The following is a 14,127-nucleotide window of genomic DNA, read 5'->3' on the forward strand; positions in this document are numbered from 1 at the left end:
CATTCTCAAAAAATCTGTTACATTTGCTTCAGTTTACTAAATCAAACTACTCTTGATTACCATAGTGAAGGATTGATTTTCATGATCAATCTTTTCTTGTATATCTGCAGCGCTGGTAGGTTTGTAAAACTATCAGTTTGATTTACTGTTGATTATATCTGGGTAAAAAGAAATTTTCAGTTTCGTAGGACACAGCAAATGGTTTGCGTGGACGTTTTGCTTTCTTCCCAGTAGTGATTGATATTGCTCTGCCATGAAAAAAATGAGATGAGTGCTACTTTCCACAATATTTCTCTCCTGCATGCATCTGATAGTAATGAGTACACACCATGTATTACACCAACAACTCATTTCCTATTCAGCTTAGCTCATATTTATCCTCTCATCGTGCCAGGTCTGTTCAAGCTGATGAAAAAGTGTACCCGTATTTATGAGTGAATATTTTTTCAAATCCAAGATGTTTCTTGAATTTAAAAACCCTGTAAGGGGGTGCGGGTAATGCCCTCAGTACACCTCACATGGTGCACTGGAGGCATTATGCAAGGTTCTTTGCAGCATCCCTTTGGCCCCCAGCTGGAAACCCTCTCATTCCTTTTCCTATATCTCTGCTCATATTTTCATTCTTCCATCTTACTTTCCACCCTCTCCTAAAATAACTGGAATATAAAATTTGACCTAAATTTTATATTCCAGTTCCTGAACTAAAAATAATAATTGTTTCAGAGTATTATTTGCTTTTAGGTGATACAGTACTGTACATATAAGGAAGTTAGGAATAATTTGGTAAGACCTACATTAAGTAAAAGTATGGAGCTATCTCTGGTCGCAGCATTTGGTTTGACTGTAAAGCAGAATTCATGACGGCAATCTAATTATGTTTTTCATTGTTTTTTTAGCCAGATCTGGGGTTTGAAAGAGTATTTTGAAGCAAAAATCAAACAGCAGAATGACCTCCAAAAGCTCAAGAATATTAAGTGTGAGAGTAACAAGACCTATCTGCCTCCAAATGCAGATTATGTTTCCATAACAGAGATGATGGAAAATGGACAGAAATGCTTTGAAATGGCAGTGAAGTTTATACGTGGAAACTTTAATAATGCAGATCTTCCCAAGATGCTTTTAAATGTAAGTAGAATTTATAAAGAAAAACAAGTTTTTGTTCTGTGATTTTGGTACAACCTATTACGCTGTTTTATATTTGTTTATGCTGGTTTGATTCTACATAAGTGGGTATGATAAATTAGGCTCATGCAGTTATGAAGTCCATGAAAGTCAGTTTGACTATTACCAGCATGGCATGTCATTGCACGCTACTCTAAGTTCCCAGTGAAAGTTTTCAGTATACCAGTGGTGAAAGAGTGGAATCTCCCAGTACAAGTTTTAATTCTACCCAGTACCATTTACCCTTCAGTAGACTTGTGTGATTTTTCCTTCACAGCCAAGTCTTTGGAGATTGCCACACATCATTTGGGGGTTGGGTAAAAGCCAAGCCTCTTCTAAACCTCAAGCATTGACCAAACATTCTTCTTTCTCTGGAAAGGGTGAGGAGCCTTCTCAGTCTTTTTGACCTGGCTTCCAAGCCTCAGCCCAAAATTTAGGCTAGGAAAGAAAAAGGAAGGGATGCTAAGGTATTCATCCCCCTCCTCTGCCGCTGTGAGTAAAGGGGACTGGTTTCAGTCATGTCACTAGAGACCTTGGCAGCAACACAGGGCAGAGTCCTGGGCAGTCTCAGTCCTTTGGGACAGTTTTAGAATGCTCTTCAAGGAACCCCACCCACCACCCCACAATCTCGCCAGCTGATCCCATTTCCAGCCTACCCTCCAGGATTGTTCCTAGCTTTGGCACTTTCAGAGAGTAGGGTTAATGCTGGAAAAGAGTGCCCTGGAAATTCCAGGTACCTGCTCTTTGGGCTTCAGTCATCTCTTCCTGGCAGAGAAGTCAACAAGATGTTGGTGATGAGTCATCAACCTCTCCCCACATAAGTGAGTTTCATCTGCAGACTGCAGACTTTGTTTAGGATGGAAATCCCACATTCCATTTAGGCTTCCATTAGCAAGAGCGAAATCATGCTTTCTGTACACCCAAATGATGTTAATTTCCAGACATCCCATCCATTAGAACCCCAGGTCGTATGCTTCACTTCTTCTGTGAAGAGTCTCTCATCCGGTTTAAATCCTATCCTTTGTACTGTCAACAATCTCTTAGGTGTTCTTGCAAGTTTTCACCTTGGTGTTAGCTTGGACCAGTTCACAAGGGATATGCATTACTGTATATATTATCTTGATTTGATCCATTTGGTTCAGAATCAAGACTGTTTTCTCTTTTTGTTGCATTCTGGGATTGCAGTAAAATAGGAGAAATTAGATATCCAGCCCAAGCAGTGGACAGAGTGCATGGGGATGTGGATCAACAGCATAGTACTTTTGAGAGCCTGTCCTGAAGACTGGTAAATTAGCTATCTCAGGGGAAGGGATAGAAGAGTTCATATTTTGGCAGAGACCACCAGCTAAGCAGCTTTGGCTGAGAAATTGTGTGATCCACTGAACAATGGTTCTAACCATGGAGAGAACCCTTACATGACATTAACCACAGAATACTGCCCACTTCCTCCTACATGTCAGCTGAGGTTCACTTCACAGATCCAAACATTTGTGCAGTCATGTGTGAAAAGCCTCTCTCTCTCGCATGAGCTACTGGATCTCCATCTTTGAAGGCTGGTTGTGTCTGAAGCAGCACTCAACATCCGGCATGGATCTGTGCCATACACCCAGAAGGTGAAGGATGATCAGAACTTGTGAACAGATGGAAGGAATCTCCTTGGAATTCCTTCTGGATTCCCACTATCCCTTCCAAAATGCTTCTGTTCTCAGACACATTGAAGGAGGGTTGGGGCTGAGTTTCCACTAACTCATAGAGTTGTTTGAACTTCACAACTCAAGACAATCCAGCAGCACACAACTCAAGACAATCCAGCAGCTTGTGCAAGAGAGACTTTTCTTGCAGGACTATGTATGAGATGTCTAGGTCTGTCAGAAGAACCCCAGGAAGTGGGCTGTCTTTTGTGATTGATGTTGTGGATGGATCCTCTCTCAGGTCAGAGCCAATGTTCAACAAATCATGCAATTTCTCATCTAATTTTGCCAAGAAAAATTTCTCTTCATTTCTTTGGTGAAGTGCTACCACTTAGCCAGGAATCTGGTGTCCTTGTAAATGTCAGCTTATATTATTATTAGTATTATTATTCAGAAGTTGAATCATGTTCATATGAAACAAGCCCACAGGGGCCATTGACTTGAAATTCAAGCTTCCAAAGAATTTGGTGTTCATTCAAAGGAAGTAACAGAAGGTAATGGGAAATACAGAGAGAGGAGAACAGATAAATTAACAATAAATAAATAAACATGTAAGTAAAATATTAAAATACAAGGAAAATTGTATTAGGGTAGTACTGTACTGTAATGCATTGCATCTTTGCTTGAACATCTGAACTTCCAATTGCACAACACCCTCTGGGAGGCTGTTCTGCAGTCCAACGGCGTGAGAAATAAAGGACCTCTCGAACTAAGAAGTTCAACAACGAGGCACATTTATTGTATATCGGTGCTGCTGTTCAGCAAATCTTGTTGCTCGTGGCAGGAAAAGGGGGGTCAGGGATCAATTGTGAATGTGAAAGATCTCTATTCAAAATACAACTTATGAAAAGCTGACAAACAAGGGACCATCCATTGATGGTCCAAGTCATAACTGCTAATATTGTGAAACAGAAACCTACCATCATGAACCACTTTATCTAAAAGAAATAAATCTGGGGCAGAAGTAGACATCCACACCGGAGAACAGTATTCTAGTAAAGGAAATACAAATGACCGAAAACAGGTTGCATTGATTTTATCACTGTTATAAATATATGAGGCCTCACAAACAATACACCTAACTTTCGTGTGGCATTTGCTGAAACTTTCATTAGATGTGTCTCAAAAGTAAGATGTGGGTAAAAAGTTACATGTAGAATAGTTAAAGCTTATTCTAAGCCCTTCTTTGGCTGAGTTGGTTGAGCTTCGGACTGTCACTCGATGGGCCGGAGTTCAATTCCCCCGGCCGGCTGATGAAGAGTTAGAGGAATTTATTTCTGGTGATAGAAATTCATTTCTCGCTATAATGTGGTTCGGATTCCACAATAAGCTTTAGGTCCCATTGCTAAGTAACCAATTGGTTCTTAGCCATGTAAAATAAGTCTAATCATTCGGGCCAGCCTTAGGAGAGTTGTTAATCAGCTCAGTGGTCTGGTAAAACTAAACTATACTTAACTTTTTTCAGATTCATTCAGCAAAGTCCCATCCACCTGAAGGGGAGGATGTGGTGGGAAATCTTTACGAAATCTGCTAATCAATAGTGTTTTCATTTTACTGGAGTTCAGCCTCATACCCCACCGACTACACCATTCAGTGATGTGGTCCATGTCCCAATTGAGGGCAGCTTCGTTTCTCCCAATTATTGCATCATCGGCATACTGAACAATCTTGTTTTCCAGGCCAACAACCATATCACTTCTGTACACTAAAAATACCAGTGGACCAAGAAAACTACCCTGTGGGACTCCAGACAATAGGTTTTGGTTCACTGAAGATCTCATCAACAGCAACTCACTGCTGGATACCTGTAATGAAATCTTGAAGTAATCCTAAAACATATTCACCTACTCCAAGATTCTGCAGTTTATAAATAAGTTTTTCAGCAACTTTGGAAAGAACAGGGAGATAGAAATTGGCCTGTAGTTTCCGCAGTCTGCAGCTATGCCACTCTTTGGAGCAGATACTGTATTACTAAGCTTGAGCTCACCCACAAAGATACTATGTTAACAAAAATCTGTAGAATCTGCTAACCTTGAGAGACAACACACTAGAAACTTTTTTTAAAAAACAAAGGGAGAAAACCATCAGGATCATCGCCACCCCAGCTATCAGGATTATCAAGAATTTTTGTAACATCCCTTGAGCAAAATGTAAATTTTGTAAGAATAGGTTCAGGATGACAAGTATGAGGGAGAGAGACATCCTCAGCTGATTGCTTAGTTTCAAAAGCTCTATGAAGCAGCTCAGCTTTTTCCCTAGGACCAGTAACCAATCTACCATCATCTGTTAGTAGTGGTGGAATGGAAGACTAATCTGACCCAAAGAGAGATGATGCCAATTTGGTCCACCACAGATGAGGCTGAGTAATTCCTTCAAGTTTTCTCTTCAAGGAGTTATTGTAATTTCTCTCGGTTGTATGGTAAGTTCTATTTGTAGCTAGGCAGAACTCAACAAAAACAGTGTAATTTTCAATTGAACAATTTCGTCTCCATGTGTTGAATTTGGTCTGGTTGTCATGGTAAGCTTGTCTATATGTATTATCAAACCAAGGCTGGCCATTTGTCCTGAATTTGATGATCTTTCTAGGGACATACCCTATTAAAGTAGCCAGGATGTAATATAGCATCTGAAATATTAAGTACCTGATAAGTGTCAATAATGTGATCCCAGTTGGCTCTAGATTTCAGCCACACTGTTTTTCCAATAGTGGCATTAGGAATATTTGATTGACAGATGTGTCCATCTCAGTGGTGCAGTGACCATAAGTACCTATATATTCACAGACCTTGGACTTGACAGTAGCTGGAACACCTATAAATATGAGGTCCAGTCTATTACCAGAAATATGCGTGGGATCCTCAATTAGTGGGACAAATTAGATGGATACACAGAACTCAAGAGCAGACCAGCCAAGTTGATCTGTGAAATTTGAATTTAGCCACTCACTGTGTTTTGCATTACAGTCTGTACAAGTAATAAATGAAGCTTTTGAATCTTGTGACTGATCCATACTAATCCTTTTCAAGAGACAGTCATATACACTGTATAACATCATTGATATGTGGATTGTGGTAAAGAGCAAATCCATAAACAATGTAGAACTTACTGAAAATTTTAAAACAACTTATAAAGAACTTATACACAGGATGCCCAGAGTACACTAATTTATTGTCATGATGTGACCCACTTTTGATACAGCGTATGGCAGGAAAAGTACTTACAATAACAAAGGTGGTGTGACTCAGGCCACATAGTGTAAGTAATGTCAGTGACTCATGACCATGTAGTAGTGGGGGTGCTTGGTTATGGCTGCAGACCTTGGCACCCCAATTGAGATGCAGCAATGGAGTGTGGGACACACGAAGGTTCCCCCTAAAAATATAAATAAAATGGAATAGTTCTGAGTTACAACATGTGTGTCTTGCCACTGGAGCAGTTTTACAATTATAATCTATAATGTACTAGGACATATAGTAAATAATAGTGATAATAATAAGTGTATGACTGTTCCACATAGTACTTAGATGGGTATAATGATGAATCACAGAAATATGAATCATCTTAAAATTGAACAATAAGGAAATCATTATTGTTTTGACAGTGACATGTAACTGTTCCACACTGTTACCAGGGTGTTTTTGGTACTGATATGGAAATAGGTATGAGAGATGGTGGCAAAACAAAGGTTATGTACAATATATACAGTAAGTTGGCGATGAACTCAAAATAATGTTCAGCTCCATATTCCGATGTTCTTTTACATAGGATATACTGTATATACTGTAGCCTGAGTTAATGCTGTTGGAATGCCTACTTCCTTGCATACCATGGATTTAATGTCTGAGGAATATTTTGTTAAAAATGCCCTAGGAATTAACCAACAACCATGTGCTTCAAAAGTTGTGGGGAATTACCAGCAAGGTGTAGCAACAATACTTCAATCAGTCATTTCTTATTTGATTTTCACTAAGTTTATAAAAGCTCAGAGGATCCTCTGCATGAAAACAGTCCACTGTTGGTTGCCATAGGTGCCACATTTAAAATTCTTGAAAGCATTTGATATTTTAAAAGTTTTTCATACTTAATGATGCACACATCACCAGACTTTTAGACTTTTAAAAATATACAGCCCTCATTGTATTTAAACTCTGACATGGTTGTGAAATTTATTCATCTGCCACCTCAATATCATGAAAAATATTTGCAGTGCACTATGCCAGTATTTAGAGTTGCCTTTGGTGTGGCAGGGAAATTTTTTCTGGATCTTGATAAACAAAATATGATCTGTAGGAGCTGGTACAGTTACAAGGGTTACCAGCTCCCTTGCATTAAAAACAGCTTAGAAGGAGGCTTTCTTCAGACTGATAAGAATCATCTGAAGTTCCTTAGCCCTCAGCTCATAGATAATTATATTGTACCCAGAAAAGCTGCTGTAACACAGAAGGTGTCATTATCTATTGTACCCAGAAAAGCTGCTGTAACACAGAAGGTGTCCGTTACATGCCTATGAGAGCTGGTAGAAGTGTCAGTCTTTTGCTATTTCCTATGAGTTACAAAGCCTATGGAAAAGGAGGAAATCCAGTCAGGTTTTTGGAACATTGTCTAGCAATGGTGTTGTAAGTGTTATTTTGATCAGCACTTCAAATCCATGTTGGCACTTGATTTTCAGTTTTTAATGCTATCTGTAATTGTAAAGGTGATTTTCCCACAGTGGCCTCACGTTTTACAGCAAAACTCTTTGATGATATGGTTACATTTCTTTTATGCTGAAGTCGTTTTGCAGTCACTATAAATTTTTAATTCATCCAACACCTTTATCTTTTAAAGATCTAAAGTAACTGCACATCTTTCAAAGAAGTGATATCCAAATTAACTTATGTTGGGCACAGTTTTTATGGTAATATCCAGAACAGAGGAGACAGATAAACTTTCCAAGGAAGTTGTAGGAGAACTACCTGAAGAGGTATAACCTGTTTTATATCATGATTCCATACCAAATAATAGATCTTCAGTAAACAATACTAATCAGCAATGGCAGAACTTGGAGAACCAAATAAACCAAAAGATTTCAAAAGTGATTATCTCCCTGGAAATATATTGATATGTGTATAGGATAAAGAATGGCATTTGTTCGCCTACATATCAAGGACAATGATTTAACTGGTGGATTTTGAATGGTAGGTAAAGAATGCTTGGCCCCATTGTGAGGAACTTGTTGACTGAATGTCCCAGGTTATGTGAACTAAAGAGATCAGTATCTATCTGGTTTGATGTTGGGATGTCAGACAAGTAGATTTGCCAGGGTTCCCAGAGAGAATACAAGTTACAAGATCATTGGTATTTATAACCAACTTCTGTTGCAAGTGTAATTTTTGATAGGGTTGGAATTTTAATACATTTGAATTTCATTATATATAATTTTTGTAGTCATTTCATACTTATTCTCAGTGTTATGATTTTTATAAACACTTTATCAATTGTTGGTCAGTATTATCTTATATTCTGTGAAAACATTCTTGTATGTATCAATTATCAGTGACTCTGGCAGTCACAGTGCCAGATAAGCCTTAGTCACTAAATCAGTTGCCAGAGGCTGACAGCATGATGAATAAATTGGGTTGACAGCATAGATGTACTGGACTTTGTGGTGCATAAGAACTGCTCACCTGTTAGAGATGGGCTTTCTTCTTCCTGTGGCACAGGTTTGTCAAGGAAACATCTTGTGACATATGTAGTAATTTATGGGTTTATTTGAGAAAAATAACTACTTTGTCAAAATGTTTATTAATTCTCACAATAACATTACTCTTAGTTTGTATCTTTTGATTACAAGCAGTCCAACAAGAAAAGCAATAAGTTTACTTAACTTTACCAGAAATATAAAAGATGATTTTGTTGGCCATCAAATTCTAATTTTAATCCGTTTTTCAGACATATATATTCCGAAATAACCTAACTGGACCTGCATATACCTGCACTGTTCAAGATAAATTTTTTGGAGCTACTGTAGAGGTGGATGGCATCAAGTACTCTTCAGCACTAAGGTTTGCAAACTTTCAAAATACAGTTTTATTTAAGAAACTTGAATTGAGTTTGATAGATTACAGTAAACCCCCGTGTTCGCGGGGTATGCATACCACAACCCCTGCGGATAGTTAAAATCCATGAACAATTAACACCCCCCCTCTAAAAATGCTTATAACTGCCTATCTTGAAAGTTCAGATACCAAATGTGTACCTTCAACTAGCATTCTGCATTAAATATACCTTAAACTATTATATTATTACTGTATTAATCTTTGAAATAATATTATTAATATAATTTTAAAGTCAACTTAAACATATTAACTTTAAGAATATATACGTACGTACTTCTATTCCTTTCAGCCAGTAACAGAGAGAGAGAGAGAGAGAGAGAGAGAGAGAGAGAGAGTATATCTTTCTATCAACCACTCTCCCTTTCTATCGATCTATCTATCTACCCATCTTTCACATTCTGAGTATCCTTTAGCATGAGAGAGAGAGGGAAGGTATTTGTTCTTACATATTATGACAAAAGAGAAAAATAACTTTGGAAAGAGAGAGAGAAAAAGTTATTCTTACGTTAGATATCAAAAGATGGAAATTCGTGATTTATGAAGGAAAAAGAAAGAGAGAGAGAGAGAGAGCATTTTCAGTATCCGTATGACCATCTGTGGGCAACATCACCTCCCCTTGTGGTCAATATGTCAAGTTAATTGACAGGTACTTGCACCCCCTCGCTCTGAAGAATCCGGGAAAACGCTGGGATTGATGTGTATTTGTTTAAAATTTTTAATAATATACTATACAAATGCAAAAAGTTGTAATTAAAGCATGGAAAATATGAAAAAAAATAAGTTATAAGCAGTTACTGTATAAGCGTTTTTAGAATGGGTGTTAACTATTCACGAGGGTTGTGGTACATATCCCCCACGAATACGGAGGGTTTACTGTAGTGAAAAAAGGGATTAAGTGAAATGTAATTGAAGGACAAAAGAGAAGAGGATGGATAGTGTGGTCAAGAAAAAGGAGAGAGGAAAAAGAAGGCAAGTAGGTAATAAAGAATAGTGTAGAAAATGGATGCAGCTGTGGGTCAGGAGAGTGAGTATTTTAAAGGTTTATTGAAAGTAGAAGGTAAAAGACATCCAAGGCTGAATGATGCATAAGGGAAAACAGATAGTGTAAGCATTTGGAAGTGACTGTTGGGTATGTGAAGAAGGCAAGCAATAGAATGAAAAGATAGTAGAAGTTTATGAGATTACAGGTGGATGCTGCAGTGCAGTGGTTATAGTTATATCTGGATAAGGAGAAGATTCTGAAGTAATGGGTGAGAGGAATGATTGTTCATTGTGCAAAAGGCAGCTGGAAGAATTAAGTATATGTACTGGGAAAGGTGTGTGATTAGAGTTTGGTGGAGAAAGTAAAACAGTTGACAGATGATTTGATAGAATTGTATGAGTTTTGATAAGGAAGATATATTGATCCAGTGTTTGTTATGAAATAGTCATGTGAGAAATTTGAAAGTAGAGGGAAAAGTGGAGTGTACAAGGACCTAGAAAAATCATGATATAATTGTGAAGAAGCTGTGTGGAGGGTACTGAGATATATGCTTTAGAAAATTTTTGAGTGATTAAAAGTTTTTATGGTGGAAGCATAGCATGTGTTGGAATGTATAAACATAGCTGTTCAGCAGGTTAGGGATGGAGCAGTGCAAGAAGTCTAAGGAGAAACAGTAGATGTAGATGCAAAGTTGTTGGCTAATAAAATGGTTCATGAATGCAAAAAGGAATGGTTGATATTTTATTTAGATGATACAGTGCTGATTAGGGATGGTGATAAAAATAAGCTTCAGAAAAATACTAATCTCTCAATTGTCCAGATTAATAGAGCCAAGGGCCTATCGGATAATGTCGAAATCTGGATAATGGCCAGTAAAAGATGTAGGGTTGTGCAAGGGCAACTCCTTACCCTTCCACACCTAACATTGTCAATACCACATAGTAGTAAACACTTAATACTCATATAACAACAACCATCACACTTTAAACTGAAAACTTCATGCAAAAAGCAATTATCTACCTTATATTCCCATATAGACGCTTCTATACTTACGAACGAGTTACGTTCTGAACGGCTGTTTGTATCTTGATTTGTTCGTAAGTCCAACTTGATATACGCAAAGTCGATACATACTGTACTATTTATGTTTTTCATTCTAAAACAATAACTAGTACTGTACTTGTATTTTACAGAGTATTTTATTAATACGAATGATATATAAAAAATATATACATTAAGCAAATTATGATAATAATACAGCGAAGTACAGTTGTTTTTCGTACTTTTTAAACTGGTATCGTAGGCTTGACATGATGGATGATGAGAGGGGGGAGGCGGTGTGGAATTACAGGGGTGGCAGGTCATCAACATCAATGTCGTCTTTGGGAAGGATTTGTTCAGCATTACTTTCTTCTGCATCACTTTCTTTGGGAAGGATTGCTTCAGCAAGGATTTCTTTGACATTACTTTCTTCTTCATTTGGGGAGGAAGCAGTCAGTGGAGGTGGGGAGGTTGTTGAGGTTGAAGGCACTGGTTTGAAGAATTTGTCTAAGGAAGTCTGCATTGTTTTATTTTCCTTGCATTATATATGATACGATAACACTGGATAGCATCATTGATGGTTGTTGCTACTTTTGAGGAATCTCTCAACATTTGGGTCCTGATTCTTAAAAATAGTCAAAACTTTTTCTATAAGAGAAAACCCCCCTCGGCCATCAATTTTGTTTCAGACTCTTTTAAAGGAACAGGTTATTTTTCTTCTTCTTCTTCTTCATGTTCTTCTGTTCTTTGCATTTCTTCCAGTTCCATTAAATCCTCGTTCGTCAACTCCTCTGAATGACTCAAACAGCTCTTTAAAGTCTTCTTCCCCTAAATCAAGCTATAACACTTCTGTCAACGAGACTTAATGATTCCCTTTGCCTCCTCTTCTTGGTTAAATCCTCTGACGTCGTGGACAAAGTGTGGGCATAAAGCCTTCCATGCTCCATTCATGTTTATGTCGCTCACCTCATTCCATGCAGCATCAATATTCTTTATACAATTGTAAATGTTGTAAACCTTCCAGAAGTCACGTAAGGTCACACCTGGGTCATTTACCTCCTTCAAGCTTGCCAGTATGTACAGTGAGTGTAATATTTCTTAAAATATACTATTATGCCGTGATCCATTGGCTGAATGAGTGAAGTTGTGTTAGGCGGTAAATAAACAAAAATCCATGTTTGCTTACATTTGTAAAGAAAATAGAAATAAAAAAACAAAAATGTTAGTTAGATATAAGAAATTTACACATTTCCCTGCATACCCCACCTTTTGACTAGCAAAATTTTGAAAACCAAAAGTAAACTTAGAAATAAGGTGGAAACTCTCATGAGTTATTTGCTTTCTTTTGGTTGGTATGCTGTGCATATTTGATTGTTTCAGCACATTGAAGAAGTGTGACTTTGGTTGGTACAACACATTGAATTTTGTCCATTTTTCATTTCATTTATTTTTAAAATACTTTGTGATATGTTATTTTAATAATAAATAAGCTTTTCTAAAGCTGACATTCCAGTGAACTGAAAAACTTGAACAGATTATGAAGGAACACAAAGTATAAACTGCCCAGTCTTATTCATCAGAATTTTTCTTGCCCATCAGTATTTTGGCCATTATGCTCGTGCTTTTTCTGTAGTAAGCTGGCCCAAAGGTTTTGTTATTTACAATTATATTTGTTCTTATTTAGTAAATTACAGCTCCTTAAAAATTTCAATATTGAATAAAATGAAAATGTTGAAGATGCTGACAAAATTATTTCATGGACTTGTTTCCCAAACTTCATATTTGCTTTTTGGTGAAAACTGGAAAATCACATAAAATATGTTTAACTGTAATATTCATCAAATACAGGTAGTCCCCGGTTTACGACGGGGGTTCTGTTCTTACTCTGCGTCATAAACCCAAAATCGTCAAAAATCCAAAGAAAACCGTACTTTTAATGCTTTTGGTGCATTGAAAACGATGTAAACTGCAGTTTTGTTGAGTTTTTCATAAAAAAAACTCCAAATTTTTATTATTCTGCCATTTTGGAGCCATATTTCCTCCGTCAAATCGGCGTTGTAAGCGTCGTAACCCCGGAACTTGCTTCATAAACCAGGAAATAATTTCTGATGAATATATTTGAAAAGCATTGTAACCTCGGAACATCGTAAGCTGGACCCATCGTAAACCGGGGACTGCCTGTTCATTAGTCAGATATGGAACAGTATTTCTTGAGTGTGGCATGCTTTCTTGGAATAGACAACAGCACAGTTCAGTGTGTTATCATTATTATTACTTATATCTTTATTGTGCTTCAGTTATCATCTTAAATGACAGCGTTTCTGTCACAAATCTATTCATGATTTTCTACAAATAAATGAAAATACAAAATATCGGGAAAAATTGCACATGCAGTAAATGATTTACAATATGATTTTCCTAGAATTAAGATAGAATAAAATGGCAATAATTTTAAAACAAAACATTGCTTAAAATTTCATATGAAAGATTTACTGTATACCATAATTAGAATTAAAAAGCAAATGGCAATTATGTTTAAACTTCAAAAAGAAAGGTGAACGGTTTGGTGTAAATGGGGTTTTGGCATTTTGATGCATAATTGAATTAAGTAATGTAATATACAAGGGTCTTCTAGTCCCACAAGTTATCTCTTAAGATCATGGAATTTGAAATGCAGTTTTAATATCTATCTAGATTAAGCCTTGTGCTGGCACAGGCTCTTGCTCTTCAGCAGCCCGTAACAGTAAATCACTAAAGGGGCAGGTTGCAGAAAATATTCCTTAAAAAGAAAATATGTTTCCTTCTTAAACTTCAAGGTGGTCTTGTGTTCACTATTCGAGTAGAAAAAGATATATAGGTAAGGTAATCAAACTATAAGCTTGCAAATGTGAAAAAATGCAGTGTAGATTTGTGGAACCAGGAGAAATAATTATTTTGACGATATATAATCCAAAGATGAGGTTAGATGGTTGTGAATCCTATTTACAGAATCAGCTAATGCAGCTTGCATGCCACAAGACCAGTTCTGATGTATTGAAAATTGCATATACAGCTCTTGATAGCAACCTGTTTACAAAATTAATTTGTCATTAATCATAAACTTGTTTTACACAGCTATATAAATCTTCAAGTAATTATATACTAAATCCTTTTA

At 37.0% G+C, this 14,127-nt stretch overlaps 1 protein-coding gene across 2 annotated transcripts in view; it reads left to right on the top strand.

Annotated features, from left to right (window-relative positions):
* The window catches only part of Dus2 (Dihydrouridine synthase 2), a 68,791-nt gene that overhangs the window by 53,885 nt on the left and 779 nt on the right, over positions 1-14,127 (top strand). For both annotated transcript variants that reach the window (XM_067098534.1, XM_067098535.1), the window contains 2 exons: positions 897-1,125; positions 8,784-8,896. In XM_067098534.1, coding sequence (XP_066954635.1) covers positions 897-1,125; positions 8,784-8,896 — 342 coding nt within the window. The remainder of the gene's footprint in view (positions 1-896; positions 1,126-8,783; positions 8,897-14,127) is intronic.

The sequence above is a fragment of the Macrobrachium rosenbergii genome, chromosome 55, assembly GCF_040412425.1.
Source record: "Macrobrachium rosenbergii isolate ZJJX-2024 chromosome 55, ASM4041242v1, whole genome shotgun sequence".
Lineage (NCBI taxonomy): Eukaryota > Metazoa > Arthropoda > Malacostraca > Decapoda > Palaemonidae > Macrobrachium > Macrobrachium rosenbergii.